Here is a 27,624-nt window from a genome sequence, read left to right as displayed (position 1 = left end):
CTTATGCTGTTCTTACCCAAAGTGCAGTTTTTTTCATGAATAAACGCTTCTCAATTTGTTGTATGTCTCTGGTTGATTGCCAGAGCACCGAAATGGTTGTTTTTGACTCGTTTGGCTAGCTTTATAGTTGCTCTTGGGGAAGAGAAATCTGTGGACCTCCTCTATCTGTTGCGCTAGAAGTTAGAAGTCCCTTGGGCATTTTTAAAAAGTCCGTCAGGTGATTCTGATTTGCAGGCAGGCTTGAGACCCATTATACCTAGGATTCTCCAAACTCGTATAAATACGTACACATAAAATCATGGTGTAAAGTTTTTGCCATAGTGAATTTCTAAAAAAAGAAAAGTCTTTAGTATCTGAGGTATTATAAATAAGGACCTAATGTTAAAATAGGACCTGAAGGGGGTTAGAATATAGACCTAAATTCTGCCAGGTAGGCCAGCTGCCTTTCTTGTTTATGTATTAAAGTTGGCAGATTTAGCCCTTGGGCTTGGTGTGGTATTATTTTATGTTCAGCTTAGTTGGCTACCATCCATTTCCTAAAACACTTTCCTAATCTAATTTTTCCAGGTTGGAAAGCTGCTTAAGCATGTGCTGTGTTCAGAGGTTGTCTGGAAATCTACGCTTGACGTATTCTTAACTCCGAAAGGATATTATTCATGGTTGACATATTAGAGGAGGGCTAAATTGAGAACACTGGATTATTACAGAACATTAGCTAACTGAATTTTTTGTGATGCTTTCGAAAGACTGCCAGCCAGGCTTTGGGGATATGAGTAATTGTCTAGTTCTGGGCTCCATTGTTTAATGAAGTACATGGATAAAGTGCATTGCACCCTTAAACCGGCAGTAGGCAAGAATAGCATAAAAAAAAGCTAGCATATCACTCTTATTTAATAGAATATAAATGCATGGAAATGTGAAAATGCTGGTCAACAGAATCTATCTAGCAGGTAGAGCTGTGTTAACATTTTTGATATATTTTCCTTCATTTTTCTGGACTGGTGATTCTCAAAGTGTGGTTCAAGGACATGAGTCCCAACACCTTTTCAGGAGGTTCATGAAATCAAGACTATTTTTGTAAAAATACTACTTATTTGGTTATTTGCCTTTTTTATTCTCAAAAGAGATAGCAGAAGCAGATATGAGAATTCAGCTGTATTTTGTTAAGACAGACATTAAAGAGATTTGAGCAAATGTCACTCTATTAAATGTTTTTGGTTTAGAAAATAGTTATTTTTGGCAAAATATGTTATTTATGTTAACATGTAGTGGGTTTATTTTTTAAAGAATTTTAAATATTTTACATGTTAATTGGTTTTAATTTCTAATATGGGAAGTGTTGATATAATTCACATAAAAGGTCTTTTGGGGTCCTCTAATTTTTGAAAAATTTTGTAAAGGGGTTCTGAGACCAAAAAGTTTGAGAGCTACTATACTAAATATAATGTAATTGGCATCATATTGGGAGTGTTGGATAGCTCACATTTTTGCTTAATATGTCACAGATGTTTCCCATGTCATTATTTTTATTGGGTCCATAACATTCTTTTATATAATTACCATCACTAGCTTAACCTTGTAAATAATGCTGACAAATTTTGCACATGTCAGTTTATGATAATTTTCCTTTTAATTTAAGAGGATTTGCAGCTCGCTGGCATAGCTACTTATTACCTAGCATTCTACAAGGCATTGACATGAAAAAATCTAAAATGTTATTCCTGCTGTAAGGAGAGTTAACAACAGATCTGAGACTGCTTATTATTAGAAAGACCTGCTTCCAAGGCTGGACCTTCGCTCACATCTGGTAACTTGCCTGGTAAACACTGATATAAAACTGACCCTACATTGTAAGAGTGGTTTATTGTGCCTAAATTATTTATACAAGCAATTTGGTTTATGCTGAACACCTGCTTTCCTTATTAGAGTCAGGAATTTTGGTATGTGCTAGGCAGAGAGCTTACCTACATGACCAGCCTCCAATAACAACCTTGGACACTGAGTCTCTAATGAGCTTTACTGGTGGACAACACTTTGCATGTGTGTCAAAATTCATTGCTAGCAGAAGTAAGTGTCTCCTGTACCACTCTGTTGGGAGAAATGCTGGATGCTTGTATCTGGCTGCTTTCAAGACTTTTTGTCTCTAGTTTTCTGAAGTTCATTTATGGTGTTTCTTGGTATAGATTTCTTCGGGTTTATCTTTTTTGGAATTTTCTCAGCTTCTTACGTCTTAATGTATGTTCATATCTTTTACCAAATTTGGGATATTCTAGCCATTACTTTTTCTAATACTTTTTCCACTCCACTGTCTTGGTGTTTTCCCTCTGGGACTCTGTTGACAAGAATGTTAGATTTTAGATCTTTTGTTACAGTTTCAAAGGTCCCTGACACTCATAAAATTTTTTTTCCAGTCTCTTTTCTCTTTGTTGTTCAGATTGGGCAATTTTGGTGGTCTTTCTCAAAATTCGCTCATACTGTCTTCTGTCTTCTTCATTCTGCTATTGAGCCCACACATTAAATTTTTTATTTCAATTATCATATTTTCTGTTCTAAAATTTCATTTGTTTCTATAATTTTTATTTTGTATTTCTTTGTGTAGGGTTTCTTTCTTTCTTTCTCTTTTTCATTTGTTTAATCTGCCCATGGAAACATTTTTATGATGGCTGCTTTCAAATCCTTATCAGATAATTCCACCATCTGTGTCATCTTGGTGATGGCATGTATTCGTTATCTTTTCTTTTTCTTTTTTTTTTTAATTTTTTTTAATGTTTATTTATTTTTGAGACAGAGACAGAGCATGAACTGGGAGGGTCAGAGAGAGAGAGACACACAGAATCCGAAGCAGGCTCCAGGCTCTGAGCAGTCAGCACAGAGCCGGACGCGGGGCTCGAACTCACGGACCATGATACCGTGACCTGAGCTGAAGTCGGACGATCAACCGACTGAGCCATCTAGGCGCCCCGTATCTTTTCTTTTTCAAGTTGAGATTTTATTGATTCTCAGTATGATGGGTGATTTTCAGCTGTATCCAGGGCATTTTAGATATTATGTTATGAGACTCTGGGCCTTGTTTAAGTTGTCTGTCTTAGCTGGCCTTCTCTTACACGATTTTTTTGGGGGAAGTTGGAATGCCACTTTATCACTGCCAGCTGAGGATAGAAGTCCAACCTCCTTACTTTCCCTCTGTTGATACCCATTAGGAAGGGACATCTCATTTCTGCTGTGCAAGGGTAGGAGGTTGGTTCCCCATTAGGCGTCTGGTGACGCCACTCTGGTTGGCAGAGGGGGAGGAACCTGTCACTACTTTCCATTTGGCCTCCACTGATATTTCATTGTGGGGGCACTTTACTGTTGAAGGGTAATGAAAGTCCTGGCTCTTCGTACATTTTTTTCTGATATGGCCCGTGTGTGTGTGAGTGTGTGTGTGTGTGTGGGGGGGGTGCTTTGTTACAGTTGGATAGGGGTGGAAGTCTAGACTCCCCAATTCGCTTTTGCTAGTGAGGTAGGGATTGGACCATGGTGGTTTTCATGGTGTTTGGTCAGGAATATAGTGGTTATTGTCTAAAAGGTTTCTCCCTTGCTAGGTTGTCCCATCCTTAGTCCTTTTTAGAGAGAGTGGGTTTTTCTTGGGATGTTTTTGTGTGCTCCTGTTTGTGTTTCCTGGATGGTGGCTTCTCCAGTACTCTGTCTGGAATATATGAGGCAAAAAGAAAACTCAAGAGAACTCACTATTGTGTCGTTCCTTAGGTTCCATTGTCCCTTCTATCTGCTGACTTCTGTACGCCTTTAAGAACCTTCCTTGTGTTTGTAATATGTAATGTCCAGGGTTTTTGTTATACTTAGTGGAAAGAATAGGGAGATGTCTATTTTGATCTGTAACTGGAGTCTTGATCTTGAACTTGACAGAATTCATTTATGATGTTGTCATCTGAAGAGTCCTAGTCTGAGATTTTACTTTTATAATCCATTTCACCAACAGTGAGTTTAGGGTAATATTACCTGTCTCTGCATTCATTTTCTGATTTATCTAGTAATTGTGAAATGTTTTCCTGTCAGTTTCCTTTGTTGTTGTTGTTGCCATTATGGTTACAGGAAGGAAAAATCCTAACTTCTCAATTGTTTTCAGTGAAGTTTACAAAAGACTACAAAGTTAGTGTTTCCAAGCGAGTGAACTGTATTTATGTCAATTGGACAAAAAAAAGTTCTCAGTAATTCAAAATAAAGACAACAGAAAAGGTGGGGATATTTCTGGGTGGATAGGGGGAACATGAATAATAGGAAAGAATAAAGAGGTGAAAGATGTGAAGTTTGTGGATGATAATGAAAAGTGTGGAAAGAAACATAGAAAAATTTGAAAAGAGTTTTGCAGAAAAGTATTAGGAAAGGTAGATAATAAGGAACAGAGGAAAGTGAAGAGAAGGAAGAAAACATGAAATAAAGCATAAAAGGAATAACCAGATCTAGTGAGGGAGATACAGAAAGTGGACACGACGTTTGCTGGTAGGGCTAGTCCATAGTGTAGGGTTGCCTAGTGATTAGTATCCTGCTTTTTATTTTTTATTTTTTAAAGGTATATAAGTATGTATTTATTTTCTATTTAAATTTTATGCTTTTTAAATAAAGGTGATTCTAATGTAGAATAAATGCTCTGTCTTAAGGGATTTTTTTTTAAAATAGTAAATACTAATATTTTTATTCTGGCATAAAGCAGTATTTTATACATTAACTTACAGAAAACGTATTTTATGTACAATTGTAAAGAAACTGCTGCACAGATAACTCCAATGTAAAAATGGATTGTATTTTAAAAGTTCATTGAGTTTGATACTTCATGGGAAAATACATACCATTGTATCTTTTGGAATACAAATTTTTTGTTTTGGGAATAAAGCAACACCTCTTTGGAAAAGTGTCTGCCAGTAAGTTTAAGTACTTAAGGAAAAGAGTTCATGGCTGTCTGATAATTTTTACTCCAAGCTCCTTATAGCTTTCTGAATTTTTAAAAATCAGGTTTAATAGAATCATGGTCAATATAATTTAGTAAAGAACAGTTATAAACATATGGCTAAGTATACTCTAGTAAGCATTATCCTAAGTTATGCAATTTATTGTTTTTTCATCTCATTTCACTATGATAATGGAATTTAGAACTTTATGATAATTGCTAAAAAGAGATTTCCCTTACCTCAGGGAAATCAAGGAAAATGATTTGTAGCTATTTAATGGGAAACTACATCTAAGAGTGTGTTGTAATAGGTATATGCAGCATCATTTGATTATCTTAAGGTGTTGTGCTTTATTTATATGATCAGTGGATAGATTTTAACTTATTAAGCCTTTACCTGGAAGTCTGTTTTGAATGATATTGTTAATGATTATACTACTTAGGGGACAACTTGGAAACAGTGATTGTATTCCAGAAAACTTCTCACCCATAGCTTCTCTGGTATTCATTCACTAGTTAGGATTCTGTTTTGTAAGCATAGTGAAAACATTATGTAAGGGAACAGAGGAATTTTACTCTTTGTTTTAATCTAAATAAAGTATATGATTTTGTGTATCAATGGGCTCCATTTTCCCTTTGAGTTTAGAAGGGTGCTGTAGGTTTAATCCGTGCTTGTATGGTAGATCCTGACTGGAATACTCTAGGGACATTGAATGGTCTTGTTAATTCTACATAATTCTTAAGAGGTCCTTGGAAATAGGTGTCCACCGAATATTTTAAAATATGTCTATGCCCCAAGTATAATCTTGAGGATTATGTCCTGAACATTTTAATGCTCCCTTCTCTCCCTGGATCTCTTAACATGTAAGCCAGAGAGAGGAGAAGCAGCTAGTGCATATTGGAGCAGAACCACACAAATGTCCAGGCTGCCTGAGTCTAGACCTACTTTGAGGACAGTATTGGCTTAATGCTGTTCAGTGGGTAGCTTAGCATCACCTTGGAGCTTGTTAGAAATTCTTCTTTTTTTATTATTTTTTTAATTAAAAAAATATTTTTTTAATGTTTACTTATTTTTGAGACAGAGGGAGACAGAGCACGAGTTGGGGAGGGACAGAGAGAGAGGGAGACACAGAATCTGAAACAGGCTCCAGGCTCTGAGCTGTCAGCACAGAGCCCGATGCGGGGCTTGAACCCACGAACTGTGAGATCATGACCTGAGCCAAAGTCAGACACTTAACTGACTGAGCCACCCAGGTAACCCGGAGCTTGTTAGAAATTCTTAAGTACCATGTTAGACCTACTGGAATCAGAATCTCTTGAGGTGGGGGTCCAGAATTTTGTGTTTTAACAATCTGTGTTTTAACAATCCAAGTAGTAATGTTAGAGCAGTAATGTTAGAGAATAAGATACTTAGTCTTGTTTGTAACTTTTAGCTGTCCATTCTAATTAGAATTGTTCAAATTCATTTCATCCTCTGTCTTTTGGACTCCTATTCACTATGTCTTTTGGCTTTTCTAGACCAGTTCTTTTTTTTTTTTTTTTTTAATTTTTAAAAATGTTTGTTTATTTTTCAGAGAGAAAGAAAATGCAAGCAGGGGAGGGGCAGAGAGAGAGAGGGAGACACAGAATATGAAGCCGGCTCCAGGCTCTGAGCTGTCTGCACAGAACCTAACATGGGTCTCGAGTTCATGAACTGTGAGATCATGACCTGAGCCAAAATCGTACACTTAACCTACTGAAGTCACCTAGGCTCCCCTTTTATAGACTAGTTCTAAACCCTTTCTGAATCCAGTTCTTTTATTTTTTAAGAGATTTTTAAGTAGGAAATTGCCCATAATTTCATCTGGGCCTTCTTCCTTTTAAAAAATGGTTGCATAAGAATGGTAAATGTGCAATGAAATGTTTTTCAAAGGCAATAACTTCCTGAAAAATAAAGCTTGTTAAATTGTGGAATCTATTACTAAGGGAGCTCCTCGCTCATATATGTGTATGTATGTCACACACACACACACACACACATACACACACACACACATACATATATATATTTTAATATTTGTGTGAAGTAGTTCATTGTAGTATTAAAGGACAGAGGGATGGACCAGATGACTTATCAACATTCTTTCCAGTGCCAGGATTTTATTGTTTAATATATATTAAAATTAAGAAATTTAAAAGTGGGTTTAATTTTTGGTAATTTTAAGTTTAACATAAGCCAGTTTTTGTTTTTATTTTAATTTGAGAATGAGACAGAGCAAGGGAAGGGTGGAGAGAGAGGGAGAGAGAGAATCCAAAGCAGGCTCCACACTGTCAGCACAGAGCCATATACAGGGCTTGAACTCATGAACTGTGAGATCATTTTCTTGAGCCAAATCCAAGAGTCAGATGCTTAGCCGACTGAGCCACTCAGAAGCCAGTTTTTAATGTTGGCTCATAGAACTCAGTAGTATCCCCCACATCTTGCTAATAAAAAAGTACTATTGTTTGAAAATGAACTTTTTTGTTCTGTTTTTATATATAATATACTGGGTTTTAGTTTAAAGCACCTTTTTGTTTGTGTTAATTTTTCATCTATACTCTTTATACATTTTTTTAATTGTTGAGTCCAAAGCTGTTATTTTTAAATTGTTGAACCATATAAAATTGCCATTTTTGTTAAAAATAATCAAATATCAGCGATTTCATATGGTTCAACCTAATAAGTCTTTGAAGACCTAAAGCTACACTTTTACTGGAAAACTGGCTTGATTATTTGATTTGAAGGAATTAAAGTGGTTTCTCTGGAAATTTTGTATGTTTCAGAGTCTTAGGTTCACAGAACATGATTTGTACTTTCATTGTCTAATCTGGATATATAATTTTCTACAGTTAAAAAGATTCGGGTCACCTGCGTGGTTCAGTCAGTTGAGTGTTTGACTATTGATTTCGGTTCAGGTCATGATCTCATGGTTTGTGAGTTCAAGCCCTGAGCTGACAGTGCAGAGCCTGCTCGGGATTCTCTCCCTCTCCCTCTCTCTCTTCCCCTGCTTGTATGCTCTCTCCCTCTCTCTCTCTCTCAAAATAAATAAACTTACCAAAAAAAATTTTTTTTAAGTTAGGTTCTGCAATAAAACAAAACAAACAGAACTAGGCATTTCCTGGTAAGATGATAATATAAGAGTTTCCCACACCATCTTGCCATGTCCCCTCCCCCATAGAAACTGATTGAAATGATTAAAGAAAAGCAAAAAAAAAAAAAAAAAAAAAAAGAATTGTGCTAGTAATGTTGAAAACAGAGAATTGTCAAACACGTAATCACAAATTTGAAGAAACTGTTTTTATGTTATATTAAAGTGTGAACTTCTGGGATGATACACTACTCTCCTCAAGGGAGCAGTATAGTACTATGGGAAATATAGGTGGAGAAAATTCTAGAAGTCACTAGTGAGCCTGTGTTTGGGTAGATGATGGAGGATGGACTGCACAGGAGGGCTGTGTAAAGATCATATGTAACTCCTTTCTGTTTGGAGGAGCCAACAGCGTTCTGTGGTATTCCTGGCAGGACTAGCTCAAGGCTTTACACCACACATACTCTTTTTCACTGACATGGCTTTCTGGCTGGAGTATGGACTTGCTCTGATGTCATGGAGAGAACCCTTTGAATGCGGAAGGGTGGAGTTAGAAACAAAGGATGGATGTGAGAGATGGGAAATGACCCAGTTGGAACCCTTTCATAGCTGTGGACTTTGGGCTAAGAGCAGCAGTAGTATCTGGCCCTGAAAGAAGATACTTAGGACTCTATCCAGTACTTCATGGGCCCAACGGATCTTTTCACAAGCATGGCCAGGTCATCTGAAAGCAGGACAGCACTTTGGAATTAGGGTTGGGAGTATTTATCCATTGGTACTGTTACTCTCTTTACTTGGTGAAGCTGGCCTCTGGGAAGTTGGTTTCAAAAAGTACCAAGAAAATGTAGGGACAGAGACTGCCCTCAAGTCCATATCCCATCTTTCCACTCAAGAGCTGCTAAAAGACCTAACCTGTATGTCATCCGGTCCCTCCTGCTTACTTTTTAAAAACTTAACATTTTTAAGTTTATTTATTTAATTATTTTGAGAGAGGGGGAGGGGAGAGAGAGAGGGGTACAGAGGATCCGAAGCAGGCTCCATGCCAATAGCAGAGAGCCTGATGCGGGTCTCCAACTCATGAACTGTGAGATGATGACCTGAGCCGAAGTCAGACACTTAACCGACTTTAAGGAGCCCCTTGAAAACTTATTTTTAAAAAAGTTTCAACTGAAGAAGAGTTACAAGGGTAGTACAAAATGACTTTTCTATACATATCATCTGTTATGAACATAACCTTTCTATCAATTTGTTGATAGTTTCTTTTCAGAACCATTTGGGAGTAAATTACAGAAATCATGCCTTTTTACCCCTAAATAATTTAATGTTTATTTCCTAGGAACAAGGAATTCTGTTTAAGTACTACAATATAAGGATCATACTTAGGGAATTTAACATTGGCACAGTATCTACTGTATATTCTGTTATTTTTTCCGGTAATGTTCTTTGTAGCATTTAGTTTGTCCGGTCTAGGATTCAGTCCATGGCTGTGCTTTGCATTTTGTTGTCATGACTCCTTTAGTCTCTTAATCTGTGATAGTTCCTAGTAAGCCTTTGTCTTTGATGACCTTGACATTTTTTATAATACAAGCTTTTTGTTTTGTACATTATCTCCCAGTTTGGATGTGTGTGATGTTTCCTTGAGATTAGATTCAGATCATGCATTTTTTGGCAGGAATGCCACATAAATGAGGTGTGTCCTCTGTGCATCATATCAGAGGCACGTTGTATCTGTTTTCTGGGTGCTGACATGAACTTTGGTCACATAAGTTAGATATCTGGCAGGTTTCTTCATAGTAAAGTTAGCATATTTTTCCTTTTGTAAATTAATAAGTACTTTGTAGGGAGATACCCTGAGGTGACATACATACCCCATTTGTTCCTCAGAAAACTTTGATCTGCTGGTTTTAGCATCCATTTTTGATTCTTGCCTGAATCAGTTATTGCTATGATAGTTGTAAAATGGTAATTTTCCAACATCCATCATTCCTTCTACATTTATTAGCTTGCATTCTACTAAAAGAAACACATCTCCCTCATCTGTTAATTTTTGTTTATTATTTTATTAATGTTTATTTTGAGCGAGAGAGCAGGGTATGGGCAGAGGGAAAGGGAGAGAGAGAACCCAAAGCAGGGGTTGAGAGCTGAGAGCACAGGGCCAGACGCGGGGTTTGATCCAATAAACCATGAGATCATGACCTGAGCCTAAATCAGGAATTGGATTCTTAACTGACTGAGCCATCCAGGTGCCCCTCATTTATTATTTATATGAGGTCATGGATTCTTATTTTATTCAATAGGTTATAAGCTATTACTGTCAATATTTGTTTTGGTACTTAAGTTGTCTCTAATTTGGCCAATAGGGGTCCATTAAGTACCATGCTGTGCCCTTTTGACAAGTCCTGTCTTTTTGTAAATAACATTTTCTTAGTTTACACCAAATTGTTTCAGGTTCATCTTAAAGTTACTTCTCCAGAGAGTTCTAATTCTCTTTTGGGCAGATGATGTCAAGAAACCACTATCTCAGCACTGTGTAAGTGTTAAGAAGAGGATTTTAAATTGCTCATGTAAAGAGGGAAGAACTGAGAGGAAGTTTACTCATGCTAATTTTGGACACAGCCTGCTTGGTGTAATTGGCCCTTATCCACACTGTCCAGACCTGGCAGTCTACACTGTTTTAATTCCTGTAGCCTTCTAGTGTGTTCTGATCTCAGAGCATATTCCCCTTTATTATTTATTTATTGTTTGTTTGTTTGTTTGTTTTGACTCTTCAGAAACATCTCTCCTGTAGATGAATTTTAGAGTCACGTGTCAAAAGTCATATACCAAAAAAGTTTCAGTGTTCTTTTGAAAGATATTGAATTGAATTTATAATTAAACTTAGGGTAGAATTTATCTTTTTTTTTTTTTTTTTTTTTTTACAAGTTTGAATCTTCTCGCTTAGGATTGAGAGATGACTTCGTTAACTCTTCCATTAGAGGTTTCAGTAAAGGGTTTGTAGTTTTCATCATATGAATCTTATAAAATTTTTTTTAATGCTTGTTTATTTTTAAAAGACAGTGTGAGCAGGTTAGGGACAGAGAGGGAGACACAGAATCTGAAGCAGACTCCAGGCTCTGAGCTGTCAGCACAGAGCCCGATGCAGGGCTCAAACTCACAAACTGCAAGATCATGAACTGAGCTGAAGTCGGACGCTTCACCGACGGAGCCACCCAGGTGCCCCCATCATATGAATCTTGCATATCTCTTGTTACAATTCTTTTAGTTTTTGTTAGAGTATAATTGTTTATAGTTTTGTGTTTGTGAATAGTATCTTTTTAACATTTCTTTTATTATGAATATATGCATACGGACATGCGCCTAAACTATGAATGTATAGTGATGAATTTTTTTGAACCACTACCCAGAGCAGTCAATAGGACCTAGCTGGCACTCTGAAGCTCCTTATATGCCCCTCCTAATCACAGCCTTCTTTTTCCTTTCTTCCCTCCTAAAGCCAGCAAGTTAAGGAGAATATAGCTGCTTATATGGTGATTGTTCAATGTATGGAAGAATGACAATTGAGCAGGGCAGACTTTTTTTCCCTGACACAGAATTCTGAAGAGATGTTTATTGTGTGAGCTTTTGTGTAAGGGACAAGGAACAAGATAATTGCCTGTTGTTAAGAATATCTTTATAACCGTGCAGATTTATTTTTTTTAGGTCTGTTTCTTATTGAGTCTGTCCTTGAAGAAGGCAGAGATAATAATATTAAATAAAAAGTAGTCTTTCTAAGGTGTGTTTTGTTTAGATATCAAAATAGTAGCCTTGGTGGGGCGCCTGGGTGGCGCAGTCGGTTAAGCGTCCGACTTCAGCCAGGTCACGATCTCGCGGTCCGTGAGTTCGAGCCCCGCGTCGGGCTCTGGGCCGATGGCTCGGAGCCTGGAGCCTGTTTCCGATTCTGTGTCTCCCTCTCTCTCTGCCCCTCCCCCGTTCATGCTCTGTCTCTCTCTGTCCCAAAAAAATAAATAAACGTAAAAAAAAATTAAAAAAAAAAAATAGTAGCCTTGGATTATCCAGCTTGATACAGAAGTTGAAAACCATTGTTCTGGTTTCTCTTAGTTTAATGAGCTTGTAGAAATTGCTCATACTACTCCTATATCCCTCAACTACCTTTCAGCATTGCTGATCAAAATTAATGAATGGTTTGTCCTCCACCATCTCTTAAATTTTGATGTCAGATTCAGTCCTTAGGCATCGTCTCACTGTGCACTTTGTCTCTGAGCTGTCTGATACTGTTGTTTCAATGCCTGCATTTATCCTCATGAAATCCACTTTTATTTTCCAAACCAGGTTTTCCTGACCTGTGATTCTCTCAAATTAAAATGGATGACTGTTAACTGGAGTCATTTTACACCTGCCTAATAAGAAGTTTTAGAAATAAGGAATTAAAAAAAATTTTTTTTGTAATGTTTGTTTATTTTTGAGAGAGAGAGACAGAGCATGAGTGGGGGAGAGGCAGAGAGAAAGGGAGACACAGAATCCAAAGCAGGCACCAGGCTGTGAGCTGTCAGCACAGAGCTGAACGCAGAACTCGAACCCACTGACCAGGAGATCATGACCTGTGCCAAAGTTGGACACTTAACCGACTGAGCCACCCAGGTGCCCCTAGGAATCAGGAATTTGACCAAAGTCTGGCCTAGGGAAATCTTTGCAGAATTGGAAGTACAGAGGAAAAAGCCTATAGAAATAATGATAATGCTATAAAAGAGGTAATATTCATTTTATTAATTATATTATCATCAGTTTCAATACTTCATCTCTCTATCTTAATACAAATAAGGTCTTTATCTTTGTTTGAACCTTTTGAGAAATGATGTTAGTAGTATGCCTGAAATGTTAATTCTAAAAACTTTGTCCTTTTTCTCCCTGTCTTTACATTTCTGAAAGACTAAGTAGAAAGTGTTTGCATTCTTACAGATATTAAGAGCATTAGGGTTAGTTGTAGCTTTGCTATGTATAAGTGGTTGGGGCTCTTTTTTCAGTTCTGTCTCAATACATAAATGAACATCTTTCTGAAAAATGTGACTTTAAAATTTCTAATCTTACAGTTAGGCTTTATGTTTCTTCTTCTTTTAAAGAAATATGTTAAAAACCTTTGGTTTTGCTTCTAGAAAAACTGATTGCTTATCAACGAGAGTTTCTTGCCTTGAAAGAACGTCTTCGTATAGCTGAACATAGAATCTCGCAGCGCTCTTCTGAATTAAATGCCATTGTACAGCAGTTCAAGCGTGTAGGAGCAGAAACAAATGGAAGTAAGGATGCATTAAATAAGTTTTCAGGTACAAATGATATTTTTAGTTTCATAAAAGTTATGTTTTCAAAGGGTTATGTGAAATAATTTATTTGAAAGTTGTATAAAGTAGCTTATCAACCAGCATATATTACTCTTTTCAGAGAGAAACATTGCACAAAACTTTGTATAATGGTAAATTATAAAACAATTTTTATTAATTGCTAAGTTTGATTTTAAGAGAGTAATAATTGATTTAGATTTCAGTTGTGTAAATTTCACCAACTAGAGAAAAAACCCAGACCTCTTCAAAAATATATTCCAAATGAAATTAAAATTTAACTTTGTGTTTTTACACACATAAATGTGTTTTTACACATAAATCTTTCAAGATTAATATACCTTTTCATTTAGCATCATCTTTTACCATTTATTCTTCTTGTCTTTAGATTCACTACCTAACCTTATTTAAAAAAAAAACAAAACTTTTTTTCATGTTTATTTTTGAGAGAAAGAGAGACAGAGTGTGATCAGGGGAGGGGCAGAGAGAGAGGGAGACACAGAATCCAAAGCAGGCTCCTGGCTCTGAGCTGTCAGCAGAGAGCTCACGCAGGGCTTGAACCCTTGAACCGTGAGATCATGACCTGAGCCAAAGTTGGATGCTTAACCAACCCAGGCACTCCACTACATTACCTTACCTTTGAATTTTCATGCTCTGTCTTCCCCTCCTGATTGTGAAATTTGTGTTGTGGCACAATAACACTTAAAAGTATGGAATGGAATAGATAATAAAAAATCACCCATAAGCCTGCTGTCGAATGATTTCTCTTAACATTTTTTCATTTCCTTCTAGTCTTTTTTCCATGCAAGTTTATCTTCAAAATTGTAATTGTTATAGCCTGATTTTTACTTTTGAAATTATGCTATTAGCATTTATTGTGTCATTTAATATTTTTCAAAAATACCATTTTTAATGGCCTTTTGTCAGTTAACCATATACCATAATATATTAAACAACTTTACTATTAGGCAAATAAGATTTTTCTGTGTTATTTTCTCTCCCTAGTTTATAACTCTGTGATGGATGTCTTTGTGTATAACTTGGTCACATTTCTGGTAGCCCTTAAGTTACTTTTATTAGATTATGACTTCCTTAAAAACAAGGATCTATGTTTTAATGTCTGTTGATTTCCAAACACATGACACAGTGGCTGGGACAAAGTAGATGATCGCTAAATATTTATTGAGAGCATGAAAGTAAAATTCCTAAAAGGGAAATGATTGAGTGAGTAATAAGACAGAAATGTTTTAGGGTTTTTGATGCTGTCTTGAATAGCTGTAACATATATCAGATTATCACCAAAATTTAATAGCATTATTTGATCTGCCAACTTGATAGATTGAAATTGGTGCCTTGTAATTTATAATTGTTTCTTTACTTATAAGATTAAACATTAATTTCATTAAACATATCACAGTCATTTGCAGTTTTTGGTGAATTTTTGTTTCTTATATTTTTAATGGAGTCTTCACATTGTTTCACATGAAATCTTTTTTGAAGCTTTAAGTCCTTATTGCTGACTTCCATATTTAAAATGTTAAATTACTGTTGGGATTTTAAAATGTTGCCTACCAGATCAGAGTTTTTATTTCATGTTATATTAAAAGATTCATTAATTCCTCCAAGAAAAACTGGAAAATGATTTGAAAGTTAGGATCTGTCTTAAATTGTGCTGTTTAAATTATTGTACTTGAATTTCTTTGAAAAAAAAATCTTCCATTTGAAAATTTGGTAAAATAGAATAGCATAAGGAAAGAGAAAATTATGGGTGGTGAATGTGCTTACTACGTTTTCATAAACGGGTAGCATGTTTAAAAAATTTTTATTTTATTTTATTTTTTTTTGAGACAGAGACAGAGCATGAGCAGGGGAGGGACAGAGAGAGGGGGAGACACAGAATCTGAAGCAGGCTCCAGGCTCTGTGCTGTCAGCACAGAGTCCGACATGGGGCTCGAACTCACGGAGTGTGAGATCATGACCTGAGCTGAAGTTGGACACTCAACCGACTGAGCCACCCAGGCACCCCAACGGGTAGCATGTTTATTAGTGTGTGTTCTGCAGGGCCTAAATTCTGAACCATTACAATAGCAAGTGATGAAAGCCTTCTACCTTCTCCTGGTACTTTGGCTGACCTTTTTAGCTTCCTTCGAGTGCTGTCAGCATCAGACTCTGAGACTCTGGCTGAAGAAGTGTCTTTTTCATTTTAAAGGGAGATCTTGTTTACCGAAGTATGAAATCAGGAAAGAAAATTCTTTAGTTCTAGTTCTCATAAATTTTTACTGCTGTATTTGCGAAATCAGCAATTTCTGTAAGTAAGGTGACCCTGTGCATTAATTTTGCTTATTTGTTTTAGATAATACCCTAAAGCTATTAAAGGAGTTAACAAGCAAAAAATCTCTACAAGTGCCAAGCATTTATTATCATTTGCCTCATTTATTGCAAAATGAAAGAAGCCTTCAGCCTGCTCTGCAGATTGGTAATGGAAGAACAGGAGGTATGTTTATTTTGTTCCTTACTGTGGTTGTACTGCTGGTTTTAATTGGATCTTGGGATATAACATTGACCATTAGAAACCTGGCAGGTCAAAAAAGAAAAATTCCTTCTCTATGCGTAGTAACTTAGGCCTCTTTTACGTTGAAAGGAGTTGGACATTTTTCTCCATAGATCAGACTGTAGAACTGAAAAGGGTCACAAGAAATCTGGTTTAAGCCCCATCTCCAGGTAGAAAAATGTTTAACCTTTTTAATTTTTCAGTTTTCAAAATTTTAGATGTAGAGAGATGACTTTGTTTCTTTTATCATCTTTCAACATTAATAGCTCTTCAGTCTTTTCAAGAGAGGTTTTCTTATGTTTGCCCCTGCTTTTTCTTAGCTAGAAGGCATATATAAACTTTTGTTTAACCTTTCATACAGTAATAGAAATACTTTGGTTTGCTTTTTTTTTTTTTTTTTTTTTATGAGAGAGATTGAGGGTACCAGTGAGCGAGGGGCAGAGAGAGAGGGAGAATACCATGAGGGGCAGAAGACAGAGAGAAAGGGAGGGAGGGAGGGAGAGAGAGAGAAGCAGAGCTCACCTGAAGCAGGGCTCAAGTTTACCTGATGCAGGGCTGGAACTCACCAACCATGATGTCGTGATCTATGCCAAAGTCAAATGATTAACCAACTGAGCCACCCAGGCGCCCCTGCTTTTTTTCTAATATATGAAAAGGTAGTTATTGCATATTTTATTCCTTTTGTTAGAACCACCAGAGCTTCTTGAATTTTCCTTGTGGGCCCTCTTTAGCATTTTTTTATGATTTTTATTCTTTTATTTTGATCTTGTTTATCTTTTCTTTGGAGATTTTAAAATGTAGAGACCAAAATATCATTTTGCTCCCCTAATAAGTCTTTGACAAATGACAAAACCATTACCTAATAGATACACAAAGATATCTTTGTGATAATGTTTTTGAAAAGTTGATTTAATCTGCTTTTGATTCAATAGGATTCTTAGGTATTTTACTTTTGTGTGTTGCATTTACCATATTATTAGCATAAGCTTTTATATTTGTCTTTTTTTCTGCTATCTTTCTACTTTATGAATCATTTAAAATCTTCCTAAGGAAGTGATAATTCTTAAAATATTAGGTTAAAACTAAACCATTTTTCCATTTCTTTATTGATTCACTAAATATTTATCCAGCAGGTACTGGATGTGCAAAGACTAACAAGATGTGTAGTGTACTCTAAATTATTTTCCTTAGAACATTGATCATTAATTATTTCTGAAGTTGATATTTTGTCTCTCCCTTGAACAATCACTATTTGGGTCAGATGTCTCAGCCATTCAGTACATTTGTTGGTTTAGAGGATACCTTCATTAATAAGAATATCAAATGAAAAGAAAGTGCGAGCATTTTTAAAGTCATTTAAGACTTTAGAACCTCTAATAGGTTCAAGGAGGGGCTCCTGGGTGGCTCAGTTGGTTAAACGCCTGACTTCGGCTCAGGTCATGATCTTGAGACTACTCGTGAGTTCAAGCCCCTCATTGGGCTCAGTGCTGACAGCTCACAGCCTGGAGCCGGCTTCACATTCTGTGTCTCCCTCTCTCCCTGCTCCTCCCCTGCCCTCTCTCTGTGTCTCTCTCTCTCTCTCTCTCTCTCTCTCTCTCTCTCTCTGTCAAAAATAAATAAACAGGGTGGAGGGGCAGCCTGCCCAGCAAGGCAGAGCCCCTGAGTTTGGCTTACAAAATCGGAGGGGCCAGACTGTGTGAGTTCTGACAGCCAGCGGGACTTAACATCTGGAATGTTAAAAGTCATCAGCTCTGCTTGGAGAGCAGGAGGGCGGGAGGACACTGGGAGGGAGAGGTGTAGAGCCCTGGAAGACAGAGCTCAGCTCGGTGGGGAACAAAGGTGCTGGCCAGTGCCATCTCCCTCTCCCATCCCCCAGCCAAAATCCCAAAGGGAACAAGTTCCCGTCACCGAACTTGCTTGCACCATGCAAACACCCAACGCTGTGCTTCTGTGGATCCATCCCTCTGACAGTTCTGCCTCCCTCCTGGTGCTGCAGGGCCCCTCCCACAGGGGACCACCGATGGCAAAGCGAGCTAAGCCTGCCCCTCCCGCCCCTGTGTACCTGCGGATCCACCCTGGCTAATAGGCCAGACCCCATCAAAGCAGCACCACAAACCTGGCAGTGTGCAGGTAGCCCAGACAGGGGCCACACCACATCAGAGTGAGTCCTACCCCTGGGAGAGGGGAAGATAAGGTACACACCAGTCTGACTGTGGCCCCAGTGGTGGGCTGGGGGCAGATATTAGGTCTGACTGCAGCCCCGCCCACCAACACAAGTTACTCCAGACAGCACAGGGGAAGTGTCCCGCAGTTCCACGCACTCCAGGGACTATCCAAAATGACGAAACAGAAGAATTCTCCTCAAAAGAAACTCCAGGAAGTAGCGACAGCTAACGAATTGATCAAAAACGATTTAAGCAATATAACGGACCATGAATTTAGAATAATAGTCATAAAATTAATCACTGGGCTTGAAAAACGTATAGAGGACAGCAGAGAATCTATTACTACAGAGATCAAGGGACTAAGAAACAGTCATGAGGAGCTAAAAAAATGCTCTAAATGAGGTGCAAAATACAATGGAGGCGACCGCAGCTCGGATTGAAGAGGCAGAGGAAAGAATAGGTGAATTAGAAGTTAAAATTATGGAAAAAGAGGAAGCTGAGAAAAAGATAAAAAATCCAGGAGTATGAGGGGAGAATTAGAGAACTAAGTGATGCAATCAAGTACAACAATATCCGTATAATAGGGATTCCAGAAGAGGAAGAGAGAGAGAAAGGGGCTGAAGGTGTACTTGAACAAATCATAGTTGAGAACTTCCCTGATCTGGGGAAGGAAACAGGCAATGAAATCCAACAGGCACAGAGAACTCCCTTCAGACGTAACTTGAATTGATCTTCCGCGTGACATATCATAGTGAAACTGGCAAAATACAAGGATAAACAGAAAATTCTGAAAGCAGCTAGGGATAAACACGCTCTAACATATAAAGGGAGACTGATAAGACTAGTGACGATCTATCTTCTGAAACTTGGCAGGCCAGAAAGGAATGGCAGGAAATCTTCAATGTGATGAACAGAAAAAATATGCAGCCAAGAATCCTTTATCCAACAAGTCTGTCATTCAGAATAGAAGGAGAGAGGAAGGTCTTCCCAAACAAAAGCTGAAGGAATTCATCACCACTAAACCAGCCCTACAAGAGATCCTAAGGGGGATTCTGTGAGTGAAATGTTGCAAGGGCCACAAAGTACCAGAGACATCACTGGAAGCATGAAACCTACAGACATCACAATGACTCTAAACCCATATCTTTCAATAATAACACTGAATGTAAATGGACTAAATGTTCCAACCAAAAGACATAGGGTATCAGAATGGATAAAAAAACAAGAGCCATCTATTTGCTGTCTACAAGAGTCTCATTTTAGACCTGAGGACACCTTCAGATTGAAAGTCAGGGGAGGGAGAACTATCTATCATGCTACTGGAAGTCAAAAGAAAGCTGGAGTAGCCATACTTATATCAGACAAACTAGACTTTAAATTAAAGGCTGTAACAAGAGATGAAGAAGGGCATTATATAATAATTACAAGGTCTATCTATCAGGAAGAGCTAACAATTGTAAATGTCTATGCGCCAAATACAGGAGCCCCCAAATATATAAAACAATCAGAAACATAAGCAACCTTATTGATAAGAATGTGGTGATTGCAGGGGACTTTAATACTCCACTTAAACAATAGATAGATCATCTAGACACAGGATCAATAAAGAAACAAGGGCCCTGAATGATACATTGGACCAGATGGACTTGACAGATATATTTAGAACTCAACAGAATATACTTTCTTCTTGAGTGCACATGGAACATTCTCCAAGATAGATCACATACTGGGTCACAAAAATAAATAAATATTAAAAAAAAAAGAACCTCTGATAAGTTCTCCTGCCGTAGCTCGTTGTTATTTTGTGAATATAACATTCTCTCTTATCCTTTTTGAAGATGGTTCCATCCCATTTGTTTATGACTTTATCATAACATATATAAATATAATGAAATCTTGGCCAAGCAGCTCCACTAGTTAACATTCTTACTAAGCTAGCACTATTTGTGAGAGGAAGAAAACACAGAAAACTTGAAAATAAAAACAAGAAAACCCTCAGATTTACGTTAAAAATCTTCCTAAATCCTTAAGCATTGGTTCTTAACATTTTTAGAGTCACAGAACCCTTTGGATATTGTAGGAAAGCTATAAACCTTCTACTTAGAAAAATGCACATAAGAAAAGTAATCTTGTATGTAATTTCTGGGATTTTGTAGAATTCCCAAAACTTTTTTAGGGACTTTATATTAAGAACTTCTGTTTTTTTAGATCAAAGAAAAACTGCTTCTTGCTACAAATTCTGTTCTTCAGTGGTCAGGCTGATTAATGAACAGCACTCAGACCAGCTAAGTCTTCCCAAGTGCTCCAGGGAGAAGAGTGCTCCAGGAAAGCTACTGACTGTCTAAAGAGGGGCTGGAATTCCTAGTGAAGAACAAAAAAACTGCCAGCCCACCCTACCCAAACCACATCTAGATCCTCCCACAAAATTTGCAGAGGAGGCTGCAATAAGTAGATACAGTGTGTGCAGATAGGTAAAAGGGCATATTGTACAACTAGTATTACAAAATATTTAAGGAAACCCACATCGTGAATGACTTAATACTCAAAGGAAATTGAATTTGCAGAACAAGCACAATATAATTAGAAATTAAACATAATATATTTTAGAAGGATGAGAAGCTAGTTCATAACTGTTTTAAAAGTATCAGTTGGAAATCTCTGTGTTCTGATTTCATTGATTATATGTAAAATTTACATATAAATGGACTGATAAGCAGAGTAGATACAGCTGAAGATCAGATTAGCAGTCTGAAAGTTGAATAATTGTAGTTCTGGAATGCTGCATAAAGGGCACAAAGAATTGGGGTATACAAAAGTTCTAATAATCCATCTAATAGAAATTTCAGAAGTAGAGAACAAAGGGACTGAAGAGAGGAAATAAGCAAATATGTAATAGAAGAAAATTTCTTTGAGTTGAAGAAACTCCCTGCTCTTCAGATTTAGGGCCCATTTAGTGCCAAGCAAGATGGTTGAGAAAAGACCCTCCATAGGTTACCTACCAAAATGGCATTACTGATGGGTAGAGGACAGCAGGTTAAAAAATCCGTGAGTACTTGCTATGTGCCAGGTACTTTGCCAGGTACTTAAGTACACAAAATTAGATGGAGTTCCTAGTGTTGTGGAGCTTCAATCTAAATAAGGGAGAATGCATGAGTCAAATAATCAATTATGTAAATAATTATACAGTTACAACTTTAACTGGTGATATAAAGGATACCTTGATAATGTATAAAAGGGGGACTTGCCTCAATTAAGGATTTCAGGGGAGTCTTAAAAATGCATTTGACCTGAAATCAGTGAAATATGTCATTCAGTGGTGAAGGTGGGTTTCTTAGTTGCTTAATTCTGCTGTAAAAATTTCCACAAACCCAGTGACTTAAAACAACGTAAGTTTATTATCTTATAGTTTTGGTGGCCAGAAGTCCTAAAATCGGTGTGTTGACTAGGGTGTGTTCCTTCTGTTGCTTTAAGGGACATTCCACCTCCTTTCCTTTTCCAGCTTCTAGAGGCTGACTACCTACCTTCATTAGTGCCCCTTGCTTTATCTGCAGATCTCTCTGTGACCCTGACCTTTTACTTACATTGTCACATCTCCTTCTCTCACAGACTCTCCTACCTTCCTCTCATAAGGACTCTTGTGAATTCATTAGGTTCACCTGGGTAATCCAGGATAATCTTCCAATCTCAAAATCCTTAATCACATCCACAAAGTCCCTTTTGGCATGTTAGGTAATATATTCACAAATTCTAGGAATTAGGACATGGACATGGTGGGGGGCATTATTATGGCTGCCACATGGGAGAATAAAGTATTCCAGAAAAGGAGAAGAGCATCACAAAAGCCCTGTGATGGAAAGTAGCATGTGTGGAATGTTCTAGAAAATGAAAGGAGGTCTCTATAAATGAAGTGTAGAGTGAGGGGGAAATATGGAATAAGATGAGACTAGAGATGCATTGGAGCCAGACAGTGCAGGAACCTGCAGACCTTTTATTGGATTTGGACTTTTATCCTACCCAAGAGCAGAAAGAACCCCCCTGCGCCTCAGTGGCTCAGTTGGTTAAGCATCCAACTCTTGATTTTGGTTCAGGTCATGATCTCACCATTAGTGAATTTGAGTCCCACAGCGGGCTCTGTGCTGACAGTGTGGATGGAGCCTGCTTGGGATTCTCTTTCCTTCTTTCTCTGTTCCTTTCCTGTTTGTGTTCTCATTCTCTCTCTCAAAATAAATAAACTTAAAAAAGTTAAGAAGCCCCTGAAGGGTCTTAAGCAAGACTTACTTAGGATAACTTTATAAGATTTAAATTTTGCAGGAGCACCTAGGTGGCCAGTCATTTGAGTGTCGGTCTCTTAATTTTGGCTCAGGTCATGATCCCGGGGTTGTGGGATTGAGCCCCTTGCCAGGCTTCACACTGAGTGTGGAGCCTGCTTGGGATCTCCCCCCCCCCCCCCAAACTTCTCTCTCCCTCCCCCCTCCCCCACTCACACATATGTGTGTGTGCACACATGTCTCTCTCAAATTAAAAAAAAAAAAAGATTTAAATTTTTAAGAGACCACATTTGCTGCAGTGGGAAGAGTGACTGAATTTGTGGGAAGGAGAGTAGATTTGAAAGGCCCCAATAAGAGGCTACTGTACTGATCCCCTTGAAAAAGGATAGGCGTGGACTAGGTAATAGTGATAATAGTGGAGATGGAAACAAGAAGATGGATGTAGGAGTTGTTTGAAATGTATGGGGACATATAATGGGAGCACATAATGATGGACAGAGGTAAAGGATGTGGTGAAGGATGAAGTCTTAGGTTTCTAGATCATGTAACTGGGTGGATGGTGGTCACTCTTCACTGAGATAGGGGACAATAGAAAATATTTTGCAGCATTGGTTTTTGAGATCATAACTTGAATCTGGATATGTTAAGGCAGGAGGTGATTGTGGAGGATAGTCAGTTGGATATTTAGATCAGGGACTCGAGATCTGAGTTAGATTTAATTTTATGGTTCATCATTTGCGAATAACTGATTGAAGATACAGGGATGGATAGGGCCTAAGACTGAGCCTTGAAGGTTTTTCAGAGTTAATTTTCAGGAAAGAGGAAGATAAGGCCAAGGAAGATGAAGAAGGTACAACTAGGCAGTAGAGATAAAGTATATTGTCACGGAATATAGGGAAAGGAATGAGAAATAAATGACTAAGATGAAAACGTAAGGACACATGATAGGCTAAAAATACTTGACTAACAACCAATATTTTAAAAAGAGAATAATTTAGTTATAATAGAAGGTAGAGTAGTGATTGAAGATGGAAGATCCAAAATTAAGATTGTTCCTAAATTTTTCTTGATTTTAAAGATTTTTTTTAAGTGTATTTATTTATTTTGGGGGTGGGACAGGAGCAGGGAGAGAGGGTGAGAGAGAATCCCAAGCAGGCTCCACACTGTCAGTTCATAGCTCAATGTGGAGCTCGATCTCATGAACGTGAGATCATGACCTGAGCTGAAATCGGATTCTTAACCAACTGAGCCACCCAGGCACCCCAGAATTTTTCTTAATTTTAAAGGAAGTACTAGAATTTGAAAACTTATCAGGAAGGTTGAAGAAAACCAAAATAACAACAGTTGATAGCTCTGTCCTATTTTACAACTGTATTTTAGATTGTCTAGTACATAATAGATGTACCACAGACGCTGCACAACTGAATAGGAAATATTGGACAGTTAATAAGTGGAACAAAGCACTGAGTTCAACCTTTTGGCTCTATTTCTGTTGGGTTCCTTGGTCCACCTTGCTTCTCCCTAAAAGGATGATATAGCCATTTTGTTCAGATTGCTGATATATTTATTCTGAACTCTCCTGCCTTAGAATACATACATTTTCTAGATTATAAACCATAAAAGCATGTTGTGGACTAGAAGAACAAGTGGACCAGAAAGGGCAATCTTACCTTGGTCCAGAAGGCATGAAAAAAAATTTTTGTGGTAATTTTGTGAATTACCACAAACCTGAATACCTTTAATTCTGTAGGTTTAGCTGGAATTAGTATTTTAATTTTTTTTTAACTAAAAGTTTTTCACGTTTACTTATTTTAAGAGAGAGAGGGAGAGAATCCTAAGCAGGCTCCATGCTGTCAGCGTGGAGACCAATACGGGGCTCGAACTCACTAACTGTAAGATCATGACCCGAGCCAAAATCAAGAGTCAGACGCTTAAGTGACTAAACCACCCAGGTGCCCCTAGTATTTTCATTTTTATTGCTTTTGGATATCTTGAGTGCCTTGGTTTTAAACTAAAGAATTTACATTTCGGATCTCAGTATATTTGGGGAGAAATGGTTTCTTCTCTACACATGCCTTTTAAACTTAAAACAGAAACAAAACAACTCAAGACCATGATAGGGATAGAGTTTGCATTATTATTTTATATCATTTTTGTTTGCATGTTCTGGGTAAGTATGTATTTTATTTTTCCATAAACAAAGTCTTTGAACTCTGTATGAACTAACATTTCTTTGGAATGCTTCACAGGACAGTTGTTACATTTTTAGCCTGTATTCTAAACACTTAAAATATTTTTAATTTAAATTCTGAGGTAAAGTTGACCTTAGAACCATGTGAGGTTAGAGGCACTGACCACCCCCTCATACCGCACAGTCAAAAATGCATGTATAACTTTGACTCCCCCAAAACTTAACTGCTAATGGCCTGTTGACCATTAAGCATTACCAGTAACATAAACTGTTGCTTAACATACCTATTTTTTATTATGTGTATTACATACTGTATTCTTACCATAAAGTAAGCAAGAAAAAAGAAAATGTTAAGAAAATCATAAAGCAGAGAAAATACATTTATAGTGCTGGACTGTATTTACTGAGAAAAGTCCACTTATAAGTGTACCTGCACAGTTCAAACCCACGTTCAAGAGTCCACTGTATATGGGAATCTGCTTCCAGGGTAACTCATCCTGCCTGTAGGAATCTCAGAATAAAACAGAAATCTTGATTTAGAACACTTTCCTCCTCAGTTGTGGTGTTCTCATCCATTTAATCAGGTCACAGTTATTCCTCTTTCTTATTTTCTCTAGTCTTAAGCCCTATTGGTAACTGTCTCCAAAATATATCCCAAATTCATCCACTCATCCCCTTTTCCAGACCCTATTTCAGACCATCTAACTTCTTTTTTTAAGAAGTTTTTTGGGGGCACCTGGGTGGCTCAGTCGGTAAGTGCCCAACTTTGGCTCAGGTCATGATCTCACATTTTGTGAGTTTGAGCCCCCCATTGGGCTCTGTACTGATAGCTCAGAGACTGGCGCCTGCTTCAGATTCTGTATTTCCCTCTCTCTCTCCCCTCCCCTGCTTGCACGTTCTCTCTCTCTCTCTCAAAAATAAATAAACATTTTAAAAATAATAAAAATAAAATACTTAAAAGTTTTATTTATTTATTTATTTTGAGGAAGAGAGAGTGTGTATGCAGTGAGCTGGGGAGAGGCAGAGAGGGGGAGAAAGAGTATTAAGCAGGCTCTTCACTGACAGGTGCAGAGTCAGACACAGGGCTAGATCTCACGAACTGTGAGATGATGACCTGAGCCAAAATCAAGAGTTGAATGCTTAACCGACTGAGCCACCCTCGTTCCCTGCAGACCACCTAACTTCCCAAAATGCTTTTACTCTGAATGCTTTTGTATCTGTTTGCCACAAAATTTGGTCGTCTTTTAAAATTAAAAATTGGAAAATGTCACTCCCCTACTTACAACTTTACAATGGCTCTCTCTTATACTCAGTTATAAGACTCTAACTAATTCTCTGAATCTAGGCTCATTCTGCTTTCAATACATTCTGTTCTATTTCTTCACTCTGTTAAGATCATTCTTTCTTTGACACCTTGCTGTTTTTTCTTCTGGAGTCTTCTTCCTCTGCTCTTTCTCATCATTAGTTATCAGTTACGTTGACATAAGAGAGGCCTTCCATTACCTCACTATAGAGATACCTGTCTCTTCCCCTGTTCCCCACCCACTCTTTTTAATATTGCCATATTTTAATTTGTATGGTACATATCACCCTCTAAGATTATATTATTTATCTTTTCCCCTTTCCTAGAATGTAAATTCCCTGAGGGCAGGGACCTCGTTCACTATTATGCCTATCACCTAGAATAATGTCTTGCATTTGATAGGTGTTCAGTAAGAATGTTTGGAACAAATAGGGCAAATCTCTTTTTTAAATAGTTTTATTTTATTTAATTAATTTAATTTTAAAATTGAAGTATAAATTTCAGGTGTACAGTATAAAGATTTAATAATTCTATACATTACTCAGTGCTCATCATAAGTGTACTCTTAATCCTCTTTATCTGTTTTACTCATCCCCTCACCCACCTCCTGTTTGGCAACCACCAGCTTACTCTCTGTATTGAAGAGTCCATTTTTTTGTCTTGTTTTGTTTTCTTAAATTGCACATGTGAGTGCATATGCTGTTTGTCTTTGTCTGACTTATTTCACTTACCGTTAACCTTCTAGGTACATCCATGTTGTTGCAAATGGCAAGATCTTGTTCTTTTTTATGGCTGAGTAATATTCCATTGTATGTATATACTGCATCTTCCTTATCCATTCATTTATGGATAGAAACTTAGATTGCTTCCATATCTTGGCTATTGTAAATAATGCTGCATTAAACGTAGGAGTGCATATATATTTTTGAATTAGTGTTTTCCTTTTCTTTGGGTACCCAGTAGTGGAATTACTGGATCATATGGTAGTTCTATTATTCATTTTTTGAGGAACCTCCATCCTGTTTTCCACAGTGGCTGCACCAGCTTGCATTCCCACAAACAGTGCATGAGGGTTTGTCTTTCTGTATATCCCTGCCAACACTTGCTATTTTTTTGTCTTTTTGATTTTGGCCATTCTAGAAGTATGAGGTAATACCTCGTTGTGGTTTTGATTTGCATTTCTCTGATAATGAATGATGTTGAACATCTTTTTATGTCTCTTGGACATGTATGTCCTCTTTGGAAAAATGTCTTCTCAGGTCCTCTGCCCACTTTTTAATTAGATTATTTGTGGGGTTTTTTGGTGTTCAGTTGTAGGAAGTTCTTTATATGTTTTAGATTATGAACCACTTACTGGATATATCATTTGCAAAACTATCTTCTCCCATACACTGCATTGTCTTTTTATTTTGTTGATTGTTTCCTTTGCTGTGCAAAAGCTTTTTATTTTTTGTATAGTCTCAATAGTTTATTTTTGCCTTTGTTTCCCTCGCCTGAGGATACAGACCCATAAAAATGTTAAGACCAGTGTCCAAGTGGTTACTACTGCCTATCTTTTCTTTTAGGAGTTTTATAGTTTCATGTCTCACAGGTCTTTAATCCATTTCGAATTCATTTTTGTGTATGGTATAAGAAAGTGGTCCAGTTTCATTCTTTTGCATGTAGCTGTCCAGTTTTCCCAACACTGTTTACTGAAGAGACTCTCTCTCTCATTGCATATTCTGGGGTTTTTTTTAATTAAAAAAACTTATTTTAATTTGAGAG

General features: G+C 37.4%; 1 protein-coding gene across 5 annotated transcripts in view; it reads left to right on the top strand.

Moving 5' to 3' along the window:
- Positions 1-27,624, top strand: part of MGAT4A (alpha-1,3-mannosyl-glycoprotein 4-beta-N-acetylglucosaminyltransferase A) — a 122,553-nt gene that overhangs the window by 30,545 nt on the left and 64,384 nt on the right. For 4 of the 5 annotated variants that reach the window (XM_086701284.1, XM_086701285.1, XM_086701283.1 and 1 more), the window contains exons 3-4: positions 13,203-13,370; positions 15,736-15,876. In XM_086701284.1, the coding sequence (XP_086557410.1) occupies positions 13,203-13,370; positions 15,736-15,876 (309 nt within the window). The remainder of the gene's footprint in view (positions 1-13,202; positions 13,371-15,735; positions 15,877-27,624) is intronic. The other variant, XM_086701287.1, reaches the window with a different exon arrangement.

The sequence above is a fragment of the Puma concolor genome, chromosome A3 (assembly GCF_028749965.1).
Source record: "Puma concolor isolate L17-30 chromosome A3, mPumCon1.1.hap2, whole genome shotgun sequence".
NCBI lineage: Eukaryota > Metazoa > Chordata > Mammalia > Carnivora > Felidae > Puma > Puma concolor.
The sequence above is the reverse complement of the archived record's forward strand: the minus strand, read 5'-3'. Positions and strand labels throughout refer to the sequence as shown.